The 27,056-nt window shown below is 35.9% G+C and overlaps 1 protein-coding gene across 1 annotated transcript in view; it reads right to left on the bottom strand.

Annotated features, from left to right (window-relative positions):
• Positions 1-27,056, bottom strand: part of LOC138707838 (protein tyrosine phosphatase domain-containing protein 1-like) — a 436,109-nt gene that overhangs the window by 24,853 nt on the left and 384,200 nt on the right. Inside the window, exons 9-10 of the mRNA XM_069837814.1 lie at positions 7,113-7,292; positions 5,255-5,388 (exon numbers count right to left, since the gene is read on the bottom strand). Of these exons, the coding sequence (XP_069693915.1) occupies positions 5,255-5,388; positions 7,113-7,292 (314 nt within the window). The remainder of the gene's footprint in view (positions 1-5,254; positions 5,389-7,112; positions 7,293-27,056) is intronic.

Raw genomic sequence — 27,056 nt, 5'->3', positions numbered from 1 at the left:
CAATATCTTTAGATGCGCAACAAATGTGAAGATATTAATTTAAAAAGCACATTCGAATTTCTTCTACAACAGCTTTTGTCATTATGTATTAGTCGTAGTGACATAAAAGAAATCGAAGTCTTAAAACATTTTGAATTTAATAAACAATTCAGGCGCGACATAAAACTTGATTACCTGGCGCCCGAAATTTTCTAGCACTGATTTTCACAGTAAGTAGAACTTACTTTAGATCTAATTAAAGTGTGGAATTAAAAACATGAAATAATACAAATGTCAGCAAAAACTTAAAATAAAAAAAATTATGAGTGCGTACTTTACATATTACAATAAATTACTGTAAACATTTTTAAGTGTTTCAAATGAAACATTTTTCTTTCTTTAACATAAAATACATTTTCTTTTTTTTTAATGACGTACTCGTTACCAAATTCGTCTGTTGGAGCACTCATTTCCAACCGTCTAGCTTTGTTTTGTTTTCGTATGTTCACTGAACAGCACGCCTAAACTAAGTATCGTTGGATGCCGTCAGGCTATACTCCATACATACCTACACTGTTGCGGGTTGTTTGGAGGATTTAGGTAACCAAACGCAGACTCCATCAGTAAGGGAATATGGCCAGTTCGATTCCTAGATCTTACCGCAAACAATTTCTATTTATGTGGGACCTTAAAAAATAAAGTGTATCGGAATAACCCGCATACATTGAAGAAAAAAAAAACTGAAAAATAATATAAGACGGAAAATTCCAGCAGTTTCAGAAGGAGAATTAATACGTGTCATTGCAAATTTTCTTAAAATGTGTGGGAGATGTGTAGCGGCACGAGGACATCATTTCCAATATCTTATAATATGACGAAGGTAGGTGGTTGTTGTGATTATAATTTGCATGGGCAATCTATGCGCTTGACTTAAGGGGCTATTAAATCTGACTCTGCCGTCAAACAGCGTGCTTCCAACCGCCACACATGGAGCACTCATGGGTGAACATATATTTGAAGGCTCTGTATATATTTATTTTACACAATGTAAGGCTTGCACTTCCAAAATGTCAAATTTACAGCTACATGTAACACGTATTGAAAGTGATTTCCCGCATTCGGAAGTGACTGTATTGTGCATCAGCATCTAACCACAACAAAATTCTTTCGCGGAGTAATGCCACTTAATTCTGTGGCCGGGAGGAAAAAGGTCTTAAGTCAATATTTTCTGAAAATGAGATTTTTATATATTTTGAAAGCGGAAACAATTCTCTACAATCTGGTAAAACAGTTAAAGTCAAATAAGACTTCTTACTGGATTTATAGAGCGTTACCAAATGTCCTAAGTACTTTTTGAATCGACCACACATAGAATAAAGGACTTAAGAATATTTAATACTTTATTCCTTACAAACATCACATGTTTATTTCCCATGCTTCCCTATTAAAAAGGTCTAACTTGTATTTTAGGTATTTTATCACATACTGATGCCCTTTCCTTTTAAAACTTTAAGCACCAGGTAAACAGTCCTATATTGTTTAAGACCTATTTTGCATTCCTAATAATTTATATTTCCCATTTTATTTTAACATGAAAAAATTCTTATGTTTAAATAGTCCCTTCTTTTCAGTTTGGGTTGTAGTCTTAAAAGGGCTTAAGTGCGGCTATTTTTGGAAATAATTAAGAAAATTGTTAAATGAACAACATTACCTATTTTAGAAGAAATGTGAACAAATAATATCCAGGAAAAACCTCTTAATTAAAAAAAAAACTATAATTGACACCAATTTCAGTCTTTCTACTGCTCTCCTGAAAAGTATAAAAGTTCTTACTTAAGACCATTTTTCCTCCAGGCCACAGAACTTATCAAAGATAAACTCATATTCAAGCTTTCAATAGATAGAACAATTACACACTTAAAAAAACCCTGGTGTTAGCTGTAATCATAACTCATCTCATGTTGGTCCGGAATGAATTATGTAACAATTAGATACACCCTTATTGTTAGAGTACAAACAACTATGTATCACTCTAGTCGAATGTTACTCTAATCAGGATGCGATACATAAAAAAGTAAATGATGCAGGCCGCCTTAGCCAAGGGCATAAATCTGCGTTTCTTTCCTTCTTTGTTAATGGTTCGTATTTCTGTTTTGCTTCAGTTTTTTTTTTCTAATTTTTAATTTAAGTGTTCATGTCTGTATTCAATAATAAAGCGGAAGATCGCAAACGTGCGTTACTATAAAAATGAGCACGAGAGGTGATATGTAACATGTACCAGTACGTCAAAACTGAATCCCATAGTGTCAAATGCAGCACGTTGCACTATATTAAGGCGAGAATCCACAAAGCGAAGCATTATTACGACGCTAGCTCGTATTGCTCGCTTCGTTCAGTGAATATCTTGCCTCGCAAAGATGCGAGGCTGCCTCACTCGTGAGTCAACTCCATTCGATTTGTGGATACGATCAGAAGTGTCTCGCAGTGATAAACTCGCTCCGTGTGGACTGTTCGTTGGTAAGGATGCCATCACGCAAGCCGATGTTACTGCCTCAATTGCCACGCACTAATTGGTGGCTCACGCCGCTTTGCGCTCTTGCCTCGCTACACAAGACCAAAACCGCGAGGCATAGAATAAGCGAGGCTGCCGCGAGTGTCGGTAAATCGTGGTAGCCTCACTTCGTGGATACGAGCCTTTAGGTACGCACAGGTTCTGGTTGTGAAACCTGCTTCGGATTGCACAACAAATTGAGATAGAAGCTGAAACTTCTCTTAAGGGGTTAGGTACAGCTTACAGCAGTAAAATTTTGGAAATATTCAACATTTTTTTCTCCATTACTGTATCTTGTACAATAATAAAACTAAGTATGTGTAAAACACTGTCCTGCTATAAGAAAAACATATTTTTACGATTAAAAAAAGTTATTTACATTTTTGTTTTCAAAATTCTGTTCACTGCAGTGATGAAGCGTTTCCCACATAACTAAAAAACTACCAAACATTGTGCGATTAAATATTTTATGTGTATTTATGCATGCCATATCTACAATATGATGCAAGATCACTTCTCTATTTTGATAGATTGTCTGCAAAAAAAATAAATTTATTTAAAAATGATCAAATATCATTACTTCATTCTAACACAAAAATTTAATATATATATATATATATATATATATATATATATATATAATTTATTGAGGAATGTAGTTGAAAGAGCATGATATTGTAAACATGTGTTTCAGCAATAAAATATAAGAGAGAGAGAGAACATGAAAAATTTTAAAAGTTTATGAGTTATGAGGGAAATGCTTCATCACTACAGTAAACTGCCAACATTTTGCATTTTGAATTTTGAAAAAAATATATATACATATAATTTTTTTTAATCGTAAAAATATTTGTATTTTTTCCATTTAGCATAACGACAGTGTTTCACACATACCAATTTTCATTATTGTACAGGATACAGTAATGGAGGAAAAAAAATGTTGAATATTTCCAAAAAATTTTACTGCTGTAAGCTATACCTAATCCCTTAATTGTAGTTTTCTTAATCATCTGAGAAACACCGTAATCGACGGAACGAAAACACAAATTTGATCGACTTTGTGTTACTCTGTTCTATGGCGAGTACATGTACCGTTGCAAATATATCAGTATCTCACTCATGCGGGGATGAGCTTCCTTTTACACGCAAAGACATGCCTGTTGTGCTCTAGTGAGAAACAAATTGTAAACAAGAATTTCTGTTTTCGATACCATCGTGGAGAAAATGTCTAAAGAAGTTCATAGAAAAATGTGTGAATTTTACAATTCCATGGAAATATACTTACAACTTCTTTACTGACGCGAAAATCGGAATTTGATATGCGGTCAGAGAGTGGAATAATCGAGTCAATACTTCCATAAGTATTTAATTGACGTAAAGAAAGACAATTTGCGGTTATTTCATACGATAGAATACAAAGCAACAGCGCACACTTAAAAAAGTCTCATTCAACAAGTTGAGTAAAATTTAAATTTTCGGTTATAAACTAAAGGCCCTTTCTTTATACTGTCTATCGTAGTTGCCAACTGTAGCAGTGCTATTTTTATTAGTTTTCTTATGTAGCAACTTGAGAAAAGAAGAGATTAATGCCATTCTTTACGAACAAATAAATTATGTAACATACGAGAAATATGATTTAATTTTAGTTTCGTTACATATATTCTTACGTATAACTTAAATATAACTGATATTATATTAAGTATTAAATTATATAACTCTAATTGTTGCTTTATACAATGTAAATGTCTGATTATTAAGGAGTCCTCTGAAGTTAAATATTGAGACATAATTTTCGACAATCATTTAAAATGGAACCAACACATGAACTACCTTTGTAATAAATTACGTAAAATAGTATATTATTTTGTTTTATTGAGGAATTACTTGTCAATAAGTTTATTACGCACAATATACTTAACTTTATTTCAATCGGTAATTATGTATGGAATTATAGAATGGGGCAGCTTATTTAAAACCAATTTTAATCCACTTTATTTATTACAGAAGGAAACAATTAAAATATGTCTTCATAAACTATTGATTTTCCATCTGAAAAATAGTTTTTAAACTTTAATGTTCTTAAAATAAGACGAATTTATTATATTGTATTAATAAAATTCGTACATAAAATCGAAATAATTTTGAATTGTATTCTCACAATTATGAAACAAAAGGTATGGATTCTTTAAGATTTTCTGAACCAAAATTCAACACTACTACAGTATTTAATCATATTAGTAATTTAGGCCCAAGAATATATAACAAATTTATATTTAAATATCCTAATCTTGTCAATTCTAATAGTTCTAGTATTAAATTTAAAAAGTTATGTATGGATTTTATAAACAATGAAAAATTGTAAATTTAAATTTATATATTCTTATTGCTTAGTAAACAAAAGACAAATTGTATTATATACTTCTTAATTTCAATTCAGGAATTCGCCCCTGAGCACGAGTTCTACTCTTTCAAAGGTGAGCTAAAGCTTTTGTTTTTATTAGATTTTATGTTACAATTATTAGGAAAATAAATAAATAAAAGTAAAATAAATATTACTTCTTACGTATAAAATATATAGCCTAATAATTTATTAGGATTATACGTATAATGGTGAGAAATGATTTGTTATACGTCATTTAGAAAGAAAAATGAATGAATGGATCTTAACCACAATGACTGCTATAAAATACACTGAACATTCAAGGTTAAGGTAATTATACTTACAGTAAATTTTTCATTTTCCACTGCTTTTCTCAAATCACTCTGCGAACTTAATTCTTGATAACAAATATTGTCTTGTAAAATTTGGCCATGTATGCCATCACCCAGTACAGCATCTAGGCAGTTGTCATCTAATCCTGATATCAAGAAAAATAAAATGGTTTTACATGAAACCCAGCTTTAAATCACTGATGATGATACTATGATTCCATGAATTACAGAACTGTGCTTACATTTCGTACCATTGAACACATTAAATCTGTTGCAAGAATTTTATAGGTCAGTCGTTTTGGATCAAAATTCTTTGTGATTTGTTCATGCATGCAATCAAATGGAGGAGGAATTAGTTTTGAACTCAGGGGTAAGTTATCCTTAAGAAAATCACTCCACGAATGCGCACATCAATTGGTTCTTGTTATTAGGTTTAATATTGGAATGATGAATGTCTGTCACAATTTATAACAACATTAAGATTTTTGAATTTTCTTGTATACCCAACATTGTTAAAAATTTCTACTCTTTCCTCACGTTTTCACGATCTCACAAGAAGTTTAGAGGACATTCACATCAAGCCTAGTAACTTATACTTATCCTTTCCTCTCTATCTCCTTATTCCACTATCACACATGCAGTTCTAAGAGTGCGTCATAAACACCTGACGGTTTTTGCAATGCAATAGAAATCATACCCGCTGAATGTTGCTGCTGTAGTTGGTGTCCTTGTGTACGTTTTGGAGTTCAGTTGAGATGGAACGTTGGTCTACTGAACATCGAATTGCTGCGGTAGAAGTTCATCAAAACAGAGTCCGTTATTGCTACGCAGCGTGGGTTTCGACTGCAGTTTGATACACGTCATGCACCTAGTCGCAATACCTTGGTATTGTGGGTACGTTAATCATATCCGATGAAGCACGCTTCCACCTCTATGGATATGTCAACAAACAGAATTACCGATACTGGGCTCCTAACAATCCTCAGGAACTGCATGAACGCACACTGCACAGTGAAAAGACGACAGTCTGATGCGGAATTTGTTCGGATAGCATCATTGAGCCTTATTTTTTTAGAGGATGAGGAAGGAACAACAGTTACTAAACTCCGAGCGTTACATGAAGATGGTGGAAACTCTTTCTCCGAATTTCGTCCGTGGTCATTGTGAGTGTGAGTGGTGGTTCCAGCAAGATGGAGCAACACCTCACACAGCGAGGATCTCCATGGCCATTCTTAGAAGATTGTCATGCAAACGAAGAGCGACAGCATGTCGCCGAGTTGACAGCCTGAAACTATGACGCACTGCTTTCAGAACCAATTCTACATTTACAGGTGTACGAACCGAACGAGGACGTCCTAGTGGCTTGGTATCCTTTGACCCCTTTGTACGCCATCTTGCTACCCATAATACCAAGGTATTGCGACTAGGTGCATGACGTGTATCAAACTGAAGTCGAAACCGACGCTGCGTAGCAGTAACGGACTCTGTTTTGATAAACAACTCTACAGCAGCAATGCGGTGTTTAGTACACCAACGTTCCACCTCAACTAAACTCCAAAACGTACACAACTACAGCAGCGACATTCAGCGGGTATGATTTGTATTGCATTGTAAAAACTGTCAGGTGTTTTTGACGCCCCTGTATAAGCGCTACACAAAATTAATATGGATAATAATTTTGGTAATGAAGTACTATTCTGGACATGATTTTATTACCTACTTTTGCAGATTACATGACTACAGCGTTGTTTTCTTGATTTCAGTCTTCGCTGCTGTAGTATTCTTTGCATGCCAGTAAAGAATTGCTGTACTTCCTGAGTTAAGGTATTACAACGTCTAAGGTTTAGGAAATATGAATAATAATATTTACCAGACATTCCCGAAGCACAAGATGGCATGTCTGGAGAGATGCACGAAACATTCTGAGGCATGGCAACGTCATTGTCGTCATTGTCTTCGTCCATCTCGTGGTTGCTCATTGATGACGGGAGTTCATTGAGTTGGTCATCGAGCTCTGTACTGTGTCTTCGAGTTGATGCAGCCGATGCCACTGTAAAGGGACCTGACTTGAGAAACATCAACAACTTTCATTAATTCCTAACTTCTGGGTCCTGGGCCTTTGCTTTGGCAGCTTTCTTCCTCGCATTTTATTTTATTTTATTTGCAAAACTAAGAGCTTAACTTTACAACTTTGTCATTTATTTGTGCTCACCCAAATCGAACAGGCAGTTTTATGGAACTATGATGCTACAATATTAGGGATACCATATTGTTCTCTATTTTATCCAGTTCCTGCAAGAAACATTTTGAGCATTTTCTTCTCAAATGACTGCTCAGATCTTAAACTCATATTTTATATCGGAGAATTCGTAATATTATTGGGTGTAAAGAGTTCGCGTCCTCATGTAGTGATGAACCACATTACTGGAATTATGCAATAAAAAGAGATTAAGCTACATCGAGAAAATCTTCCCCAACATCTATTTTCTTTTCACGCAAATTCCAGTTGAATCCGAGGGAAAAATTAAAATAACTTTTTAAAATAATTTCTTACTGCTACTGCTTTGTTCGAATCATTCCTGTTAATCCCAACGTTACGGATTAAATTCTTCAGTTAATAGCATTTTTCAGTTATTCACTAAAATACATTCTTAAAAAATATAAGGTGTTCCATTCAAACCTCCCTGATTTCAATTAATCAGTGCTAACACGGTATGCGGATTAATGAAATGAGACTGGTACTAAAAGAAAGAGAAACTCAGAGAAATTGTATTTCATTTGTTTGAAGTTGATTGTTTTGTCACTATGTTGCACAACAATCGCAACATTCGCAAAAGCAAAAATGACAACTCCACAGCAATGCGGGCAAACGGTGGTGTGGTATGCAGAGACGAAATCCGTAATTTCAACGCAACGAAATTACAGAGTTGTCGGAAGCACAATGAATTCCCTTGATGTCTGGCGAATGGATTTACTCGGGCTTCTCTGAAATCCCGCTCGAATTTCTTCCATTTTTTCTTCTGTCATGGAACGCCGAGCTCCACCAGATTGTTTTAGGACCCTGCTGGTCGTAAGCAACTTATTGAACCAGAGCCTAATTGATTTTGCATCAGGTGCAACTCCTCAGTACACTCGTCTGTAATTTGAAATTACGGATTTCGTCTTCGCATACCATACCAGCGTTTGCCCGCGTTGCTGTGGAGTCGCTATTTTTGCTTTTGCGATTGTTGCGCAACGTAGTGACAAAACAATCAATTTAAAAAAAAAAACGAAATACAAATTCTTTGAGTTTCTCTTTCTTCTAGTACCAATCTCATTTCATAAATCCGCATACCTTGTTAGCAATGATTAATTGAAATCAGGGAGGTTTGAATGGAACACCGTGCATATTACAAGTAACAAACAAGCAATTCTGTACTGTCATTAGAGGACACTTCTGGCCGTGGTATCGTCGTCTAAGAGAGTCTGCTTAAAACTCTCATTATGGAATGCGCGCTGGTTCGAATCCTCATAGGAAGGAACTTTCTCATGCCCACTGAGCATCATGATTAGGGCCCGGATTTCGATGACTTTGCATTTTTTTCTGATGATGCTAGGGCAATGCTCTATGGAAGATAAATGTAGCTCATATTATTTTCAGTGAAATTAAACCAATTTGATGGGTCATTTTTATGCATTTTTGGACACTTTTCTCTGATAGGGCATTTTTTTTACGGATTATTACTTTCTATTAGTCATATTTTAAGAACAAATCCGGGTTTTTGTCATTTTTAGCGATTTTGATTACACTATTGTTAATATTAGTAAAATTATGTTTCTGAAGCACGAAATCTATGAATTCTTGGAAATCTGTTGCATTGTGGTCTCCCCTATTCATGTTATGTTAAACATTTGGACTCGTCCAACTAACCGGTCATGTCTATTTTAAGACAGACTTTGTCCCCTAAAGGAATGTGGGGGTGAAATTACCTGCTTGAGGTTCGCACTGTCACGGGCTCTTGTGTACTGGTTACAATTCAGTCATTCACAGAGCGGAAGGTAGTCGTTTAGAGGTACTGAAGTAATATTTCTATTTTGCCATGCCGAAATTAAAAACAAGCAATTCCGCGAAATTAAAACAGTTTTTATAGGAGTATGGCGACACTGTATTTTTAGTGATGGTATTATATTGTACTGTAAAATTTGTGAAGTGAAGGTTTCAGCAGAGACGAGATTCACCGTGGACCAACATGTGAACGGAGAGAAACATAAACGCGATCTTCAAGCAGGAGAAAGAAAAAAACAACAGATGCTTCTCGGGCAGTGCACTAGTGCAAACTCAGCGAATTCAGTGTTTTACGAAGAGCTATGTCAAGATTTTGTCTCGGCAAACATCCCATTCCACAAACTCAATAATAATGTCTTCCGAGATTTCCTGCAGAAATACACTGGAAAATCCATCCCAGATGAGTCGACAATTAGAAAAAATTATATTGAATCATGTTACAACAAAACTATTGATGCCATACGAGCAAAACTGGACGGAAAAAAAATCTGGGTCTCAATTGATGAGACCACAGATTGCATGGGTCGCTATGTTGTAAATGTAATTGTTGGAGAAATGAATGAAGAAAACAGTGGTAACATTTTCCTTTTAAATTGTGAAGTCTTGGGGAAAGCAAACTTCTCCACCATAGCCAAATTGTTTGGCAAATCAATGAACTATCTGTGGCCTAGCGGTGTTCAACATGATTCTGTGCTTCTCTTTCTTACGGACGCAGCGCCATATATGGTTAAGGCCACAAACTCCCTTAAGGCGCTGTATTCAAAGATGGTACATGTAACCTGCTTGGCGCATGCTTGCCACAGAGTTGCAAAAGAATTTTCCAGACGTGGATAAATTAATCGGAAATGTGAAAAAAGTATTTCTGAAATCACCATCTCGTGTGAATATATTCCAAAGTGTAGCCCATGGGATACCGCTTCCACCAGCTCCAATACTCACTAGGTGGGAACCTGGTTAGATGCCTGTAATTATTACTGTGAACATTTTGAAATTGTGAAAAAAGTCATAGATTCTTTTGATAGTGACAGTGCAGCATCCATAAAAATATCCCAGGACCTTCTCTCTCACTCAGAAATTCAAGGGAAATTGGCCTACATAAGATCTAATTTTGGATTTATGCCACGAATTATCACTTCCCTGGAACAACGTGGATGTCCTATGTCAATTCAAATAGAATTGGTGAAATCAGTTGTAAGTGATTTAAGTCGTGTGAAAGGTGAAGTGGGCGAACTTGCCTTTGCTAAAATGGAAAATGTGTTGAACAAGAACAGTGGATATGACACAATGTGCAAGATTTCTGATGTACTGTCAGGCAAGAAGTATTCATTCGTTGAAGAAGAGCTGGAAGCCGGCGATATTTGCTGCTTTAAGTATGCTCCTGTATCTTCAGTCGATGTGGAAAAAACCTTTTCCATGTATAAGTCCTTATTAGTTGATAATCGACGGTCCTTCAAATTTGAAAACTTGCAAAAGGTGTTTGTAAGTTATTGTAATGCAGTGTTGAGTGATAAAGTGTTAGTGATATTGCCATATTGCGCAAGGAGGTCGACAAATAAAGGTAATTTTTAAGTCATTCTTTTTTATTATTAAGTCATTTTAATTGATTTTAAAGTCATAAAGTCATCATTGTAAGGTCATTTTTTAGTATTCTTTAGGTCATCAAAATCCGGGCCCTAATCATGATGCACTTGGGGACCTACGATAGGTAGTCAAATCCAGTTACTAAAGCCAGCTATAGCGGTTGTGGGGATCATCGTCCACCCACCTGATACCTCCTTTCTGATTCGATGTTCGTCCACCTCAGCTTCAGTATGTGTGCGTGAGGCCAGCAGCCGGCTGGTAGATCAGGGCCCTTGCAGGGCTGTAGCACCACGTATTATTATTATTATTATTATTATTATTATTATTATTATTATTGTGGAGACTTATTTGCTTAATGGAAAATAATATTTGAATATGCTTTAATGCAATCTGTGAGAGAAAATTAATTCTGCAAATCCAGCTTTCAGTTGATTTGAATAATTTCAAGGAAAAAATTGTTTCGGAGCAGGGTGTCGAACCCGGGACCTTTCACTAAGCGCATAAAACACTATCAACTGTTCTAACCAGGAACTCTACCAGACAACGACTCAATTTTTTCCTTTATATCCACATGCCTCAAAGTGAGCTGAAAAGTGAGAACTCTACCAGACACCGACTCAATTTTTCTCTTTGGGCGCGCTTCCGACAGGGGCAGTGGCATTTCCTCTAAGGTTAGAACGCAGTTTAGGTGTGTGTGTGTGTATTAATCGAAAAAAGTCATATAAAATGCGTCCCATTCTCAATATTTTCTAGCCCCTAATTTTAGACTCACACACGCTCACGCGCACGCACACACCTAAACTGGACTCTAACCTTAGAGGAAATGCAACTGCCCTGTACGGAAGCGCGCCCAAAGGGAAAAATTGAGTCGGTGTCTGGTAGAGTTCCCACTTGTCAGCCCATTTTGAGGTATGTGGATATAAAGGGAAAAATTGAGTCGCTGTCTGGTAGGGTTCCTGGTTAACTCGGTAGAGCATTGGTGCGCTTAGCCAGAGGTTTCGGGTTCGGTATCCGGCCCCGAAACAATTTTTCCTTTGAAATTATTTAAAATTAATTCTGTTCTGAAAAAAGTTCAATGCAGGCAAGGAATTTCCTTTTTTCGTAATTTTCCAAATGCTATCCTCAATCTCTCACCAAGTAAGTGAACAAGTAAAGATACTAAAGTATAAGCAATTGGTCCCTATGTTGATATATTTCTAGTCTATTACTTTGGCTACAGTCATAATAGATAATATTAATATTCGTAGATGTGTTGTGGTTATAAGCTACTTTCAACAAGGAATTAATTACTTATGGTGCGGTGTGGATATATGGTTCTTTAAACAAGGAATAATTAATTATGTCCAAATTATAGAGGTGGGAATGGCTTGTCAACATAGCTCTTCTTCAAGTAAACCCGTTTGGTTCCCGCTCATTACTTCTGTGACGAGTCTTGAAGAAACATAAATAAAAAACATAAGAAAACAAAGAAAGGTAAACTAGTTTGAATCTATCTATAGAGAGAAGTACACATACGTTTTTTATATTAAATTCATAATTTTTATGAATTTTCATTATAATATTTTAAAATTAATAATGTGATAAGGATTTGGATAAATATGTTCTCATGATTCCATAAATATGTATTTTTATCTGCTTATAAATTTAAAAATATGTGCTTATAAAATTCCTTATGTGGAAATACAAAGTGAATCGTAAGTAATGCCATTAATTTCAGGGGGTTATTCTTTAGATGTTAGAACAGAAAACGTTTTACACTATTGACTTCTTGTACATCATCGGTCTTACTAATAAACCGTGTATAGTTTTTATACGAGACTTATGCAGAGTTGAGACAGAAAACATTATCAATAAACCATGCATAAGCGATGGATGTATAAACAGTCTGTAACTATACCATGGGAATTGCTCTGCAGTAGTTGTATACACGAAAGCCCTTGTTTAAGCGTTGTATATAGAGAAGAAATGACCACCCCTCTAACAGCTGTTCGTATCGACTGTCATTTTATGATGATGGTTACCTTGTAACCACAGAAGAACAAACCAAAGAGCACAGAATAATTAGAATAATACCACAGTTTAGTATATACAGTTGCGAAGCTCAATACTTACTAAATATGCAAACATAGACAGTTGAAATATGCATCCATAGATAGTTGCTAGCCACCAGGATCGCTACTATCGCCTCATCACAGACTCTTTCCCTAGCAGACGATAACATGTATTGTACTTTTGATATCGTGTTCTTTTGAAAAATTAACACCTTCCTTCCACTATTGAAATACGAAATACATAAGGTTTATATACTAGTTTCTTAAAGTATATATTATATTTTATAAACTCACCTTCCTGGATCTTTCGGAAGGATAAGTCTGACCTCTTTTTCTTAGAATTTATAGTGCAACAAACGTCTCCTTGCCCCATATTATTACTCAAATTATTGTATTTTAGCCATTTACAGTTATTACATCCGATAACGAACATTTCACAGTTTACACAACTTTTCACAACAATGCGAAATACGGCACAGTCAATGCCTTTTCGATCTAGACCAGGCCGTAATATATGTTCGGGTTTTCTATTTCAGTGTATGGAGCTCAGTGAATTATTATATTATAACTTTATTGCGTATCATAGCTAAGTTTTATTTTGTGTAGTGTGTCCATAAGATCCCTTTACTTCTTGCTGCATAATAGCCTATGTTGCAGAAATAATTACAAAACTGTGTTATTTTAATGTGAAGAGAATTTTACATGTTAACATAATCTTTTCGCATCAACATTTTAAGTTTAGATGGAAGCTATTTTGAGGTTTAATAAAAAAGAATTTATATTGTGATTTTAATATAGCACATCTACATTCCTTGATAAAGACAGAAAATTTATCATACCACTCTTATGAAATTAGTGTACGTACGATTGCTACTTCGTCTCTTAGGTAGTAGATAAATACAATAATTCAATACTCAATTGTAGTATTAAAATACAGCAAATTGAATTTGCGGAGTATCATACATGACATTATGCTTAATTATAATGTATAATTGCGAATTTAGGAATGTAAGATATAGTAAACATAACCTATAATATTTCCATATGAATGGCAGGGCATTGAAGACCACTAAAATTAGACAGAAAGGGGCAACTGGGACAGTAAACATAACCTATAATTTCAACATATCGTGCGGTGAAACTGAAAGTTATTGAATCGTGCATAAATTAATGTACAATAATTTCGCAATATTTAATCGAAATAAAAGCAGGTAGGTTTATCACACATACGAACAACGTAATTTTCACACCAAAAATAATATTACACCTAAACTCGCAAGGAATTATGTCTGAAGTGTCTCCTAATCATTGTTTTAAATTTTATTAATGCAATTACACTACATTTTAGAGAAATATATGTTACTTTTAACCCATTTATGCCCATAACTTTTTTGTTGAATATTTTCATAATTTTACTAATTATAGTTTATATATATCCAAGGAGTAACCTTCTATCAATGAAATTTTATTTGTGTCCTTTGTTACTGTGTAGAGGCCTGTTGCGAAAACGCAACACTAAGTGCATATGATACCAATATTGCTTTAAATTACAGCAGGTCACAGAACGTATTGAAATTACATAAAATGTAACATGTATGACTTTTATCTATAATTTTATAAATTAAACTTCACAAATAATTGTCAATCAAGATTATTTAAGATTTAACTCTAACATAATATTCAAATTCTGTAAAAGATGTACAGTGTCAAAAGTGAGACTACACTCTAGTACAAAAATCACGAAAATATTTTTTTTTGAATCCAGTCGCTCTTTTATAACAGTTCATTTTACATGAAAAGCAAGAAAGCGTTTTTCATGGCGGACAACTTCACATTTTGCACATTTCTTCATTGTCACAGATTTGCACATAGCACACCTTGTCCTCCAATTCTGTGAAGAAATTTAGTGACTCACATTTTCGAATCGAGAGCCCAAGGAAACACTGCTGGCCATAGGTGTCTTCACAGGACCAGTGTTACTTCTTGGTTGGCCGAATCTTCCATTATTGCAATAGATACGTTCCTTCTGAATTCCAGTAGGTGTAGTGTATCAGAGCCAGTGGCACTAGTGGATCTTCTGTGAAGATGCCAATCATTCTGCAGTGATACATTCAGAATCTAGATGTAAGTAGGCCAGCACCATTTCTTTGAATGGACGCTGGTTCTATAGCTGGATACGTTTTGATCCATTATATCCGTGCCGCCCATATTTGAATTGTAAGTTTTTACCTAAAAGTGTTGTGAAATCTGCACTGTCTTGTTTTGATAAGCTGAATAGCGAGACGCATTTGAAAGTGGTTCTATGCCTTCACAGTTAGACACCATGGTAACATTGTCATTCCATCAACAAATTACCAAGGGCGTACTCAAATCTGTACATAGCCTACGTCATATGAGCCTGCGGATATGTCTTAGTAGTCAATTTTATTTCCCCGTATGGTACCTAGTAGTCCCAGCCCCATTTCTGTAAATGCGTTCACTGTCTTCAAAGATGTAAAATAATTGTCTGCAAGAATGTGATGAGAAAGTATGTTCTTTTCATTGTCTTTAGACAGGGTGTTCACAAACTGCAGTGATACTCCACCTCCAAGGCCATACTCTGCTTTGTAATTAGTCTGTTGACTTTTGGCATCCTGGTAAATGTAAAAATCAACGAAATAACCAAGTTTGAAATTTGTACACCAGACTTTATAGCCAAATCATATTGGTTTTCCCCTAATGTACTGCTTTAGGCGATGATGTCCAATATAAGGAATCATCTCATCGCGACCATTTTTTTCTCACCACGTTGACTAATTCCACTTACATTCTGTGTCTCAGTAGTCATTACAGCTTCATCTGAATGCACATTGCATGCTATTGGAAGTTGACCGGCATCAGAAATTCTCAAAACCTCCACATATTGAGACTGAAACACTAATTCTCCATCAGCACAAAGTTGATGTGAATTCAAGTTGTTGAATGTTCCTCCTATATATTCATCCATACTATCTTCATCTGTATCATTACAGACGTCCGGAGTCCACACCTGTGGAGTAACAGCGTGTCTGGCCGCGAAACTAGGTGGACCGGGTTCGATTTCCGGTCGGGGCAAGTTACCTAGTTGAGGTTTTTCGGGGTTCTCCCTCAACCCAATCTGAGTAAATGCTGGGTAACTTTCGGTTTTAGATCCGGACTCATTTCACCGGCAATATCACCTTCATCTTATTCAGACGCTAAATAACCTAATATGTTGATAAAGCGTCGTAAAATAACCTACTAAAATAAAAAAAATGGACGTCCGGAGGACCTATATACACATCAATACTTTTTGTAGTACCTGAAGGCAGTCTACGATTTGCTTCGTATTCAATGTTCAAGATGACATAGAAATGATATTGTATGTGCTTAGTGTTGCGAAAACGCAACATTACAAATTAGCAGGGCGGGGACGCAATATGGAGGAAGGCAAGCATGTAAGTCTGCAATAATATGCAAATACAACTATTTTAGTACGTTGTAAGCAAATATTTACATATATATGATATAAAGTAAAAACAAAATAATACATTTTCTTCGACAAGGTGTATGCGGATATGCCAATACTCTGACGTGAAAATTCACGTCTTTCGTACCGCCACATGAAACTGAAATGGAAGTTAATTATTGTACTGCAGGCTCCTTTGATTCTTCTAGTATACACAACAATGAATTAAAAGTTAATTTTGTAATTCATTTCTTTGCATTTTTGCAAAACATTAATTAATGCAGAATGTTGTGAAAACGCAACACTAGGCAGATATGGGTTAATGCATTCCAATTAATTTATATGGTTGAAACGCCGCCCTTCGTGATCGGGTTAAGCGAGTCACATGGTCTGCCTTACGGCCTGTATTAGATCACGATGGCAGTGACACAGTAAATTGTTCCTAGTACTCACAGCGCTCCAAGCGGCTAGAAACTATCGCGAGAAATGCAAAAAATCACCCCAAGCTTCGCGACTGTATATACTAGACTGTGATAATTATCACAGTCTGAATAATTTCAAGCCAAAATTGTTCCGGGGGCAGGTATCGATCCCGAGACTTCTGGTTGAACGTACCAGCGCTCTGCCAACTGAGCTACCCGGGAACTCCACCCGACACCCTCTCAACTTTTCCCTTTATATCCACACAACTCGCGTGGGCTGACGAAACCCAGAGACCCACATCGAGTGCACACAATCTCTGTGTGACTTGGAATTGTGGTTTTCTGTTAACGTACACACTGACGTATATATTATGCAAATCTAGGTCTCGGGATCGATACCCGGCCCCGGAACAATTTTTCCCTTGAAATTATTCAAATCTGCTTTACAGGGAGCTTTACCTGAAAGACTAGATTTGCATAATATATGTCACTGTGTACGTTAACAGAAAACCACAATTCCAAGTCACACAGAGATTGTGTGCACTCGATGTGGGTCTCTGGGTTTCGTCATCCCACGCGAGTTGTGTGGATATAAAGGGAAAAGTTGAGAGGGTGTCGGGTGGAGTTCCCGGGTAGCTCAGTTGGCAGAGCGCTGGTACGTTCAACCAGAGGTCTCGGGATCGATACCCGGCCCCGGAACAATTTTTCCCTTGAAATTATTCAAATCTGCTTTACAGGGAGCTTCACCTGAAAGACTAGATTTGCATAATATCACAGTCTACTATATACAGTCACGAAGCTTGGGATGATTTTTTGCCAACGAGTTGCATTTCTCGCGATAGTTGCTAGCCGCTTGGAGCGCTGTGAGTACTAGGAACAATAGACTGTGTCACTGCCATCATGATCTAATACAGGCAGTAAGGCAGACCATGTGACTCGCTTAACCCGATCACGAAGGGCGGCGTTTCAACCATATAAATTAATTGGAATGCATAAAGAGTAACATATATTTCTCTAAAATGTAGTGTAATTGCATTAATAAAATTTAAAACAATGATTAGGGGACACTTCAGACATAATTCCTTGCGAGTTAAGGTGTAATATTCTTTTTGGTGTGAAAATTACGTTGTTCATATGTGTAATACCTGCCTTTATTTCAATTAAATATTGCGAAATTCTTGTACATTCATTTATGCATGATTCAATAACTTTCAGTTGCATCGCACGAATATTTAGATATGTTGAAATTATAGGTTATGTTTACTGTACCAGTTGCCCATTTCTGTCTAATTTTAGTGGTCTCCAATGCTCTGCCACTACATATGTATGTTATGTCATATGGATATTATAGGTTATGTTTACTATATTTGACTTATATTCCTATGTTCGCAATCATACATTATAATTAAGCATAATGTCATGTATGACACCCGTCACATTCTATTTTTCTGCATTTTAATACTACAATTGAGTACGGAATTATCTACTACCTAAGAGACGAAGTAACAATCGTACGTACACTAATTTCATAGGGGTGGTATGGTAAATTTTCTATCTACAATTAAGGAAGGTAGATGTGCTAAATTAAAATCACAATATAAATTCGTTTTTATTGAACCTCAAAATAACTTCCATTCTAAACTTAAAATATTGATGCGAACAGATTATGTTAACATGTAAAATTCTCTTCACATTAAAATAACAAAGTTTTGTAATTATTTCTGCAACATATTATGCAACAAGAAGTAAACGGAACTTAATGGACACATTACACTAAATAAAGCTTAGCTATGATACGCAATAAAGTTATAATATAATATTTCACTGAGCTCCATACACTGAAAAAGAAAACCCGAACATACATTACGGCCTGGTCTAGATCGAAAAGGCATTGACTGTGCCGTATTTCGCATTGTTGTGAAAAGATGTGTAAACTGTGAAATGTTCGTTATCGGTTGTAATAACTGTAAATGGTTAAATACAATGATTTGAATAATAATATGGGATAAGGAGACGTTTGTGGTACTATAAATATTGTAAGAAAAAGAGGTCGGAGTTATCCTTCTTCCGAAAGATCCAGGAAGGTGAGTTTATAAAATATAATATATACTTTATGAAAATAATATATAAACCTTGGGTATTTCACATTTCAATAGTGGAAGGAAGGTGTTAATTTTTTCAAAAGAATACGATATCGAAATTACAATACATTTTATCGTCTGCTGGGGAAAGGGTCTGTGATGAGGCGATAGTAGCGATCCTGGTGGTGAGCAACTATCTATGTTTGCATATTTAGTAAGTATTGAGCTTCGTGACTTTATATATTAGACTGTGATAATATTCCTGTAGCTCGTACTCTTTGACCAAAATATTGTGTGGTAATCGATTAGTGCCAGTTGTACTATCGATACATAATACGGCACACTAAAGCGCTCTACCGGATGCAATAGAAAACCTCAGGTATTCTGTTAACATTCGTAATGATGTAATGACGAAACTATGACGTAGCTGTGCAACAGTTATACTGTTATACACGACGCATGTAGTGATTATTAGTAAGGAATTTACATACGACTTATAAACGAGCTACTCATTGTACAGGGACATCATTTTAATTTACTAACATTTTTAATATTAACCTGGCTGTACCTTTGGATTAACGGTTGAGAATCGATAAAACCGTTTGCTACCCCCTTCCACGACTGGAGTTCGATGATACTGCGTACAATACAAACAAATCACTTTACTAGGTATAGGATGGAAGAAAAGTAGTTCATCCATTTACGTAAACTAGGAAATATCGCAATTTTGAGTTTGATAATTTTCGTTAGGTTTTTTAATCAAAATACAGTACTGTATTAACAATAAGTGCTTTTACTTACGAACTGAGTTATACATGCAAACGTATTCATTATGCAGTGTATATTACACTGTCTACAGCACATTAACGTACAATATAGAGAACAAAGTTAAATTGAAAAGTAATCATAATATGGATATTTAAACACATTTTTTAAAATGGTGGCCGTTTATTTCGATAGAGGCTTCAGTTTCGTTTGTGCACATTATCGTACTATAGACTATTGCATCTAATTCCAATTACCAGCTTCGTCCTTCGTACTAGTAACTCATATTGAAATAATTCTGTATCTACTCTTTTATAGACTACCTTACGTACTGTAAATTCAATCTTCACTTCTGCCCGACCCGCACAGATAAAATTACTCAGACATGCTATCTACTCTCCGTTCAAGTGGTTATGTCACAGGATCGTAGAAAGGAGGAAATCATGTGATAGTTAATTACTTAACGAGGCCCTTTTATTTAAGTTATTTTAAACAGTTGTATAATATTACGTAGACGTCCAATTCCTAACAGAAATTAATGTTTTCAGAAAAGAGCTAAGACACCCAGCACTAGCCTTTACAGAGGGGGACGAGCAGAAGGAGGTGGGGGAAATCGGGATGCGACGTAGGCAAACGGACGACAGTACCTGTGCGAAAATATGATTCAATATTGAAAGCTCTTTCGTCACTGGAAAACGCGAACATATTTCTGAAACTTACTATACTCACTAACTCAGTATTGTGTACTTCATGCGGCCTTGGTTCTGTGTGGAGAACAGTTGGAACTTCAATAGTAGAAGGGGTGGCAATGAAGTACATTAAAAAACTGAGGTACAATAAAAATTGAAGTAAAAATACAATTATGTTCTTGTATAAGTATAAGACAGTTAAACGTCTGTGTATAGAGTTTTTATTAGTGAGGAGTATGCCCAATATAATTTTTTGTACGATATTGCGTAAGGTTGCATTTTACCCACTGTTGTCAGTGCGTAAAGTGAGCCTTTAAAACACTAGTCCTAGAAAAGTAAATAATTACTTTAGGCATTGCTATTCATTGTACGCACTGCCAAAGAAAATTTAATATTCAATGTACAAACTTCATTAAATAGGAAATTAATGCATTACCTCGATCTTTCTTTACTTAAACATTAACTTACACGTAACAAATAAATAAAAATCTTAACACCCATATCTACAGTTTAGCACTTATTATTCTGAGGTTACATGTCGTATTCATTGTAACAAGATTTATCATTCGACTGTACCTAACCGCTTTGTTGATTATATGTCCAGTTGACGGCCACGAAATCGTGAACATGAATAAAACAGGCTGCCATTCCCTGGAAACATACTTCTTAATGGTTCTGAGTTTAAATGGCCATGACATTGTGATCTTTTAGTCTCTCCAACTTGAAATCTTTATTTAATGTAAATTTGTGTTATTGTAGAAAAACACATTGTATGACACATCCGTAAAGTCATCATTTTGGCCCTCGTGCTTTAAAGAGAATCTTTACGAACTTGACTCATAAACGACTATTAGATGTCGCACTAGATAGTAAAAGGAGGGCTGGTAAATCCCTGTTAAAATAGATGGATAATGATCAGGCGGATCTAAAAAAAGATTAGAATCGAGAGCTGGAGGTTGAAGACTAGTAATACAAATAAATGGATGACTGTTAGAAGGGAAGTCAAAGACCGTCACAACAGATGATCATGATAATGATAATGGTGATGATGGTGATGATGATGATGATTACAATTTTTGCACAACTTTCAACATCAACATTGAAATCCTAGTTATGTTTCTCGTGCAAGTTTCGGGTTTTTGGTACCAATTGTAAGATCTTCCACACCTCTGGAAAAATGAATGCCGAAGATTTTCCATCTTTCACTCTCGAAGGCCTATACTTCAGGAAAGTTGGTCTGTCAATCTCTCCTTGTGTCAAATTCCGAAAATGGGATTATCTTTATGTAAGCCTATAATATGTTGTTTCCTGAATATGATTCTCTCTCATCTCACTGGCTTTGCAAGGAGCCGAAATCCATTCCTAGTGATGAGAATTTAAAAGGTTAAGGTAACTGAATGGGTTGCAGAAGTTGTGCCATTCTTTTAACTTTTATTCAGGTATTATAATTCTCAAATAACCTTGCGGAAAGTGCAGTGAATTTATTTACTATGACGTGTTGGACTTGAGTTGTCGGCAACTTATCACAGTAGAATTATAATTTCAAAATGAATAATGCAAACTCAGTAAGAGACGGCAGAAATGTATTCTGTATATCTCTATTGATATTGTCTTTTTTAAATACAATTCGTTGCAAGATGATATATTATTTCATATTCTAGCATTTAAAATTTACAGTATATCTCTTTTCAGATGACTGGTTGCACCTCATGTAAATTGAGCAGCCTAGAATCAAACTGCACTTTATCAAAAAATCTGATTTGTCACAAAAGATGAAAAACTAGTACAGTTAGCAATGCATTATTAGAGGACAAAAACTCGCTCCGGCGCCGGGGATCAAACCCGGATCCTTGGTTCTATGTTCCAAGCGCTCTAACTACTGAGCTACGCCGAAGTTCAATCCACAGCACCGGATCGAATCTCCCTCCTCTAGTATTTTTCCCCATATTTCCTTACTCCATGTTCGACATATATGTTGACATATATTAAGCCAACTCTCATGGTACAAGGAACACACTCAACTGAGTGACTTGGTGGCCGGGATTCCACAGTATATATATATATATATATATATATGCACTGTTGGTCGAAGAATCTACGTAAAGATTAATTTTTTAGTCCTACAGAATTAATCTGTTATGGTAACGATGATTATAACAATTAATCTTGTGAATAGTTTGTATACATTCAAATATAAAGAATATCTTTAGTATTCAGGATTGCACACAAATGGCATTTTTTTTTCTAAATAAGAGAAGAAAAGCGGCCAATCATTATTGTAAAACAGGGCTTTAGAATTAGTCTTCAGGTTTCTTAACTCCGCTATCAGTTTTAGCTTTTACAGTATACTGAGATTCGGGATATGGAAATCGTCGATCTAGAGTCCTAGACTTGTGCGTCCACCCATCAGGGTCAGTGCTGCCCTCAGACGGTCTCAGAAGAGCGACATATACTATTGTACATAGTCGTTTTGTGTTTTTTCAGACCATTTTGTAACGCTTGTTATGCGTAACAAGCAAACAAGTGTATCTCCACATCCATTGGAAATTGGACACATGTTTATATGAACTGTTTTACTCGGAATAGTACATACTATCACCACAGTCTAGTATATACAGTCACGTAGTTTGAGTTGATGAGGTTGCTAGGAACAATAGACTGTGCTGGTACTATTTCGCATTGTCTGTAATGAGGCGATAGTAGCGATCCTAGGGGTTATCAACTCTCTATGGATGCATATTTATTGGATATTGAGCTTCGTGACTATACTGTATATACTAGACTGTGCTATCACCTCTAAAATATATACTATTCCTCCAGAATCACTCTGTGTATTATATTCATGGTATTTAATTTTTTACACATATTTTAAAAATATTCATACCGTTCAGCAACATGCGAGTTTTCTAGTTCGGTAGACGAGAGAAACGTGATATCCGAAATCAATTAAAGAATTGAAAAGTGAAGTTACTGTAAAATTATTTGCGGTGAGAATATAATAAAACGAAAAAAATAAGACAAAAAATGCGAGTACGTTGACTCCAATGTAGGGTCTCACATGAAAGCTCAGACCGCTTTCGTATAAGATAAAATCGCCAGCGTAACAAACGTGACTCATCCGAGGCTGCGCTCGGGTGTGGGTTCGAATCCCTTTTGGGCCGATTATCGTTTTGAGTTTTTTCCGCGTCTTTGTCCACCTCTAAAGCGAATATCAATTATTCCGATGGCGGAATTTTCGTACTCACCAAATAGCATTTCGCAATCACCAAGACTACTGAAGCCATATGAGCGTGTAATTGATAAACGTCCTTAAATAAACCAGTTAAGAAATAAAATCAGCTCTCCGCGATCTTGGTGTACAAGCTGCAAGCCAAGGAACGTGGCAACAGCATTATTCCAAACGTTTTTACGTAGAACTACGACTTTCTCCGCGTTAGGAACGGGGAGTAACTCAGAAATTGACGATCACATAAAAATGAAACACCCCACGCCAATTTTCTGCTTGTATTCCCCTTGGTATCATGTTCCAACTGTTTTCCGTGAATTCCCCTTGTTCGCTTTGTATACACCTTGTCCTCGTCTTCCTTTGTTTTCATTGCCTTCCCCGCTTCTCCTTGTTTTATTTGTCTTCTCGTAAGTTTCCTTTTATTCTTATTGTTCTCCTTTTATTCCGCTTCATGTCCTTGTATTCCAATTGTCTTTTTATTTCTATTGTTACCTTCCTATTTCCCTTTTCTCCTCTTATTTCACTTGTGCTTCTTGTCTAACCCTTGTTCTTCTTGTCTTCCTTTTGTTCTTCTACTATTAACCTATTCTCCTTGTCTTCCCTTTGTCCTCCTTGTTCCTATTGTATTTCCCTTGTCTTCTCTCTGTCCTTTTCTTTTTCTTGTTTCTTCTGCATTCCCCTTGTTTTCCTTGTATTCCCTAACTTTTCTTTGTATTTTCCTCGTTTTCATAGAATTCCATTCTTTCTCCTTGTCTTCCCGTTATATTTTAATTCTCCTTATTCTCCTTGCATTTTCTTTATTATTCTTGTCATCGCCATGTTCAATATGTCTCCTCCTAGTTCTTCTTGTCTTCACCTTGTTCTTTTTTTGCTTCGTTCTCCTTGTCTTCGCCTTATTTTCCTTATGTTTCAGTTCTCCTTGCATTCCCCCTTGTTCTTCTTGGATTTTCCTTATTACTTTTTGTCTTGCTATCCTTGTTTTATCATAATTATCCTTGTCTTACCATTGTTCTTCCTGTATTTCCCTCGTTTTTCCTGATCGTTCCCTTGTTCTCCTTCCTTTCTCCTTTTCCTCCTTACATTCCACTTGTCCTTATATTACCCTTGTTCTCGTTTCATTTCTCGTATCACTCAAATGTAGTTCTACGTGAAGATATGCAGCATAGAAAAGATATCCACCTGTCGAAAGGTGATCGTACAGTTACGGAAGAAAAAACTGGCCGATGAACAGCAAAACTCGTAATGTTACTTATGCCGATTTAGTTGTGATTATCACAGTACAGAGTACTGTTTACTCGAAGTTGCTGGACTAGGAGAGAAAGGCTTTCGTACTGTTTCTGTTCACATTCTATAAGGTTGAAACTCTCGTGTTTTTGTCGATGTACAGAAATTTGTTATTTAATTGTTTTTACCAGTACGAGGAATGTTACTGATTTCATTATCAACTCATCTGTTCACCTCTCTTTACTCTATAGACATACGGTACTTCGTTTATTTATGGTTTATTTTTACTTTAATATCTTCCTGGCAAAACATACGACGAAGAGTAAACAAAATTGAGACAGATACAATACATAGGAACTTAATGGTAAGATGATATAGACGTGAACAGTTAGTTAAAGTAGAATAAATATAAATTGATTAAGGTAATCCAATACAAATTATATAAGTGAACATTCAGTTACATTGAAATAAATAAATACCTATAAATTACTTTCGGTAAACAATTAGTAATGAGGGAAGAGAAACACAAATAGATTTGTTAGTTAGAAATAATTTTTGAGCAATTTAGGATAAAGTTTGATTATATAAGTGATTCTAGTGTTTACTAGAACCTATTTATTTATTTTATTATTAAAGCTACAGGGTGCTATTCATAGACATTTCGCTAGCCCGGGCTACGAGCGTGCTAAACAGGATTCATATCATATCATATCATATCATATCATATCATATCATATCATATCATATCATATCATATCATATCATATCATGTCATGTCATGTCATATCATGTCATGTGTCATGTCATATCATATCATATCATATCATATCGCTGACACTGGTTTATGAATACGAAAAACGTTAGTTCGCTGATCATCCACCGAAAGCCCGCGCTAAGAATGTCTATGAATATGGCCCACAGTGTTTATTTTTGTTCTAAAAATAGAAAAGAAAAATACATTCCTGAAGTAAAATAATTAATACTGAATGTTCTTTATATCACAAATTAAAATGTTCTTCTACCTATGTAGTTCTAGTTATATACAACAGTTTTCTTCTGGACTTAATAGCCTGTCCATAAACCGTTGACATTGATCACTGCATCCATTCTTCTACTTACAGAATTAACAAGGCTTTGGATATAGACCTACTGTATCTATCTGACAATGCAACATCATCCCAAACATCTGCAATGAGATTACACAATTCATCTGCAATCCTAGGACACCGACTCTGTAGTTACACATTAACATTGCGTTGCACTTACGTACACACATTTTCTATGGAATTTAAGTCAGGACTTCTTGGCACCCATGGAACCTCTCGACATCGTCTCTGTGAATGTTGAACCACCGCTGCACGGCGACGCATGTCTGTACCGAAGACAAGTCATGTTGGAATTTTATTTCGGTTTCGGGCTTAAACACACGAACACTAGGTAGCATCACATTTTCCAGTTTATTGGTGTACTGATGCTCATTCATATGCCCATGAATCCTCCATAGTGCACCGCTACCATAACCAGAAATCCGTACCACACCGATACGGACAAACGACCACTGCGTTGTCTCTGGACCACAAATATTCAGGGTCAAATCTCTTGGATTGTTTCGGTCGATATACGTGCACTGGCCTGCTATAGTTCATAAACATATCATCCAAAAAGATGACCTCTTTCCATGGATAGTTGTATGAATTCGACAAAATGTGACACGATCAATTCGATGGTCTTCAGTCAGAACTTCCTTCACCGCTGTTCTTCTCAGCACAACGTTGGCACTATTGAGCCATTTACTAGCGTTCTGTTGGAAGCAGGAAATTCCCTGCCGGTCACAAATATTTTAGAAGTATAAAATGAAAGCGCCTCGAACGTTCTATTAACATAAGATCTTGTTGTGGTGTTGATGCCTTGGGTCTTCAACTACCAGGTTTACGAGTTATGTAACCTCGCTCTTAATACTGCGCCGACCACCTGGACGCTGTTCTAGTCGCAACTCTATAGCGTTCTCCAGCTCGAGCCGTGCTAAATCGGCCTTCCTCGATCAGTGCAATTACTTTGGCTTTGACGTCCATATCTATGGAACTGAAATACTAATGATGATTTTCGTAGTGGTTGTGGCTATTTATAGACAAATTCTGTTAATAGGGCTGGAAAGGGTCACGTGCCTAGGACTCTAGAAAGAACACGAAATATACAGTAGTCATAAACCATAAACATAGTATGTCTGTAGAGTGAAGAGAGACGAACAGAGGGGACGAAAATAA

The sequence above is a fragment of the Periplaneta americana genome, chromosome 10 (genome assembly GCF_040183065.1).
Source record: "Periplaneta americana isolate PAMFEO1 chromosome 10, P.americana_PAMFEO1_priV1, whole genome shotgun sequence".
Lineage (NCBI taxonomy): Eukaryota > Metazoa > Arthropoda > Insecta > Blattodea > Blattidae > Periplaneta > Periplaneta americana.
The sequence above is the reverse complement of the archived record's forward strand: the minus strand, read 5'-3'. Positions and strand labels throughout refer to the sequence as shown.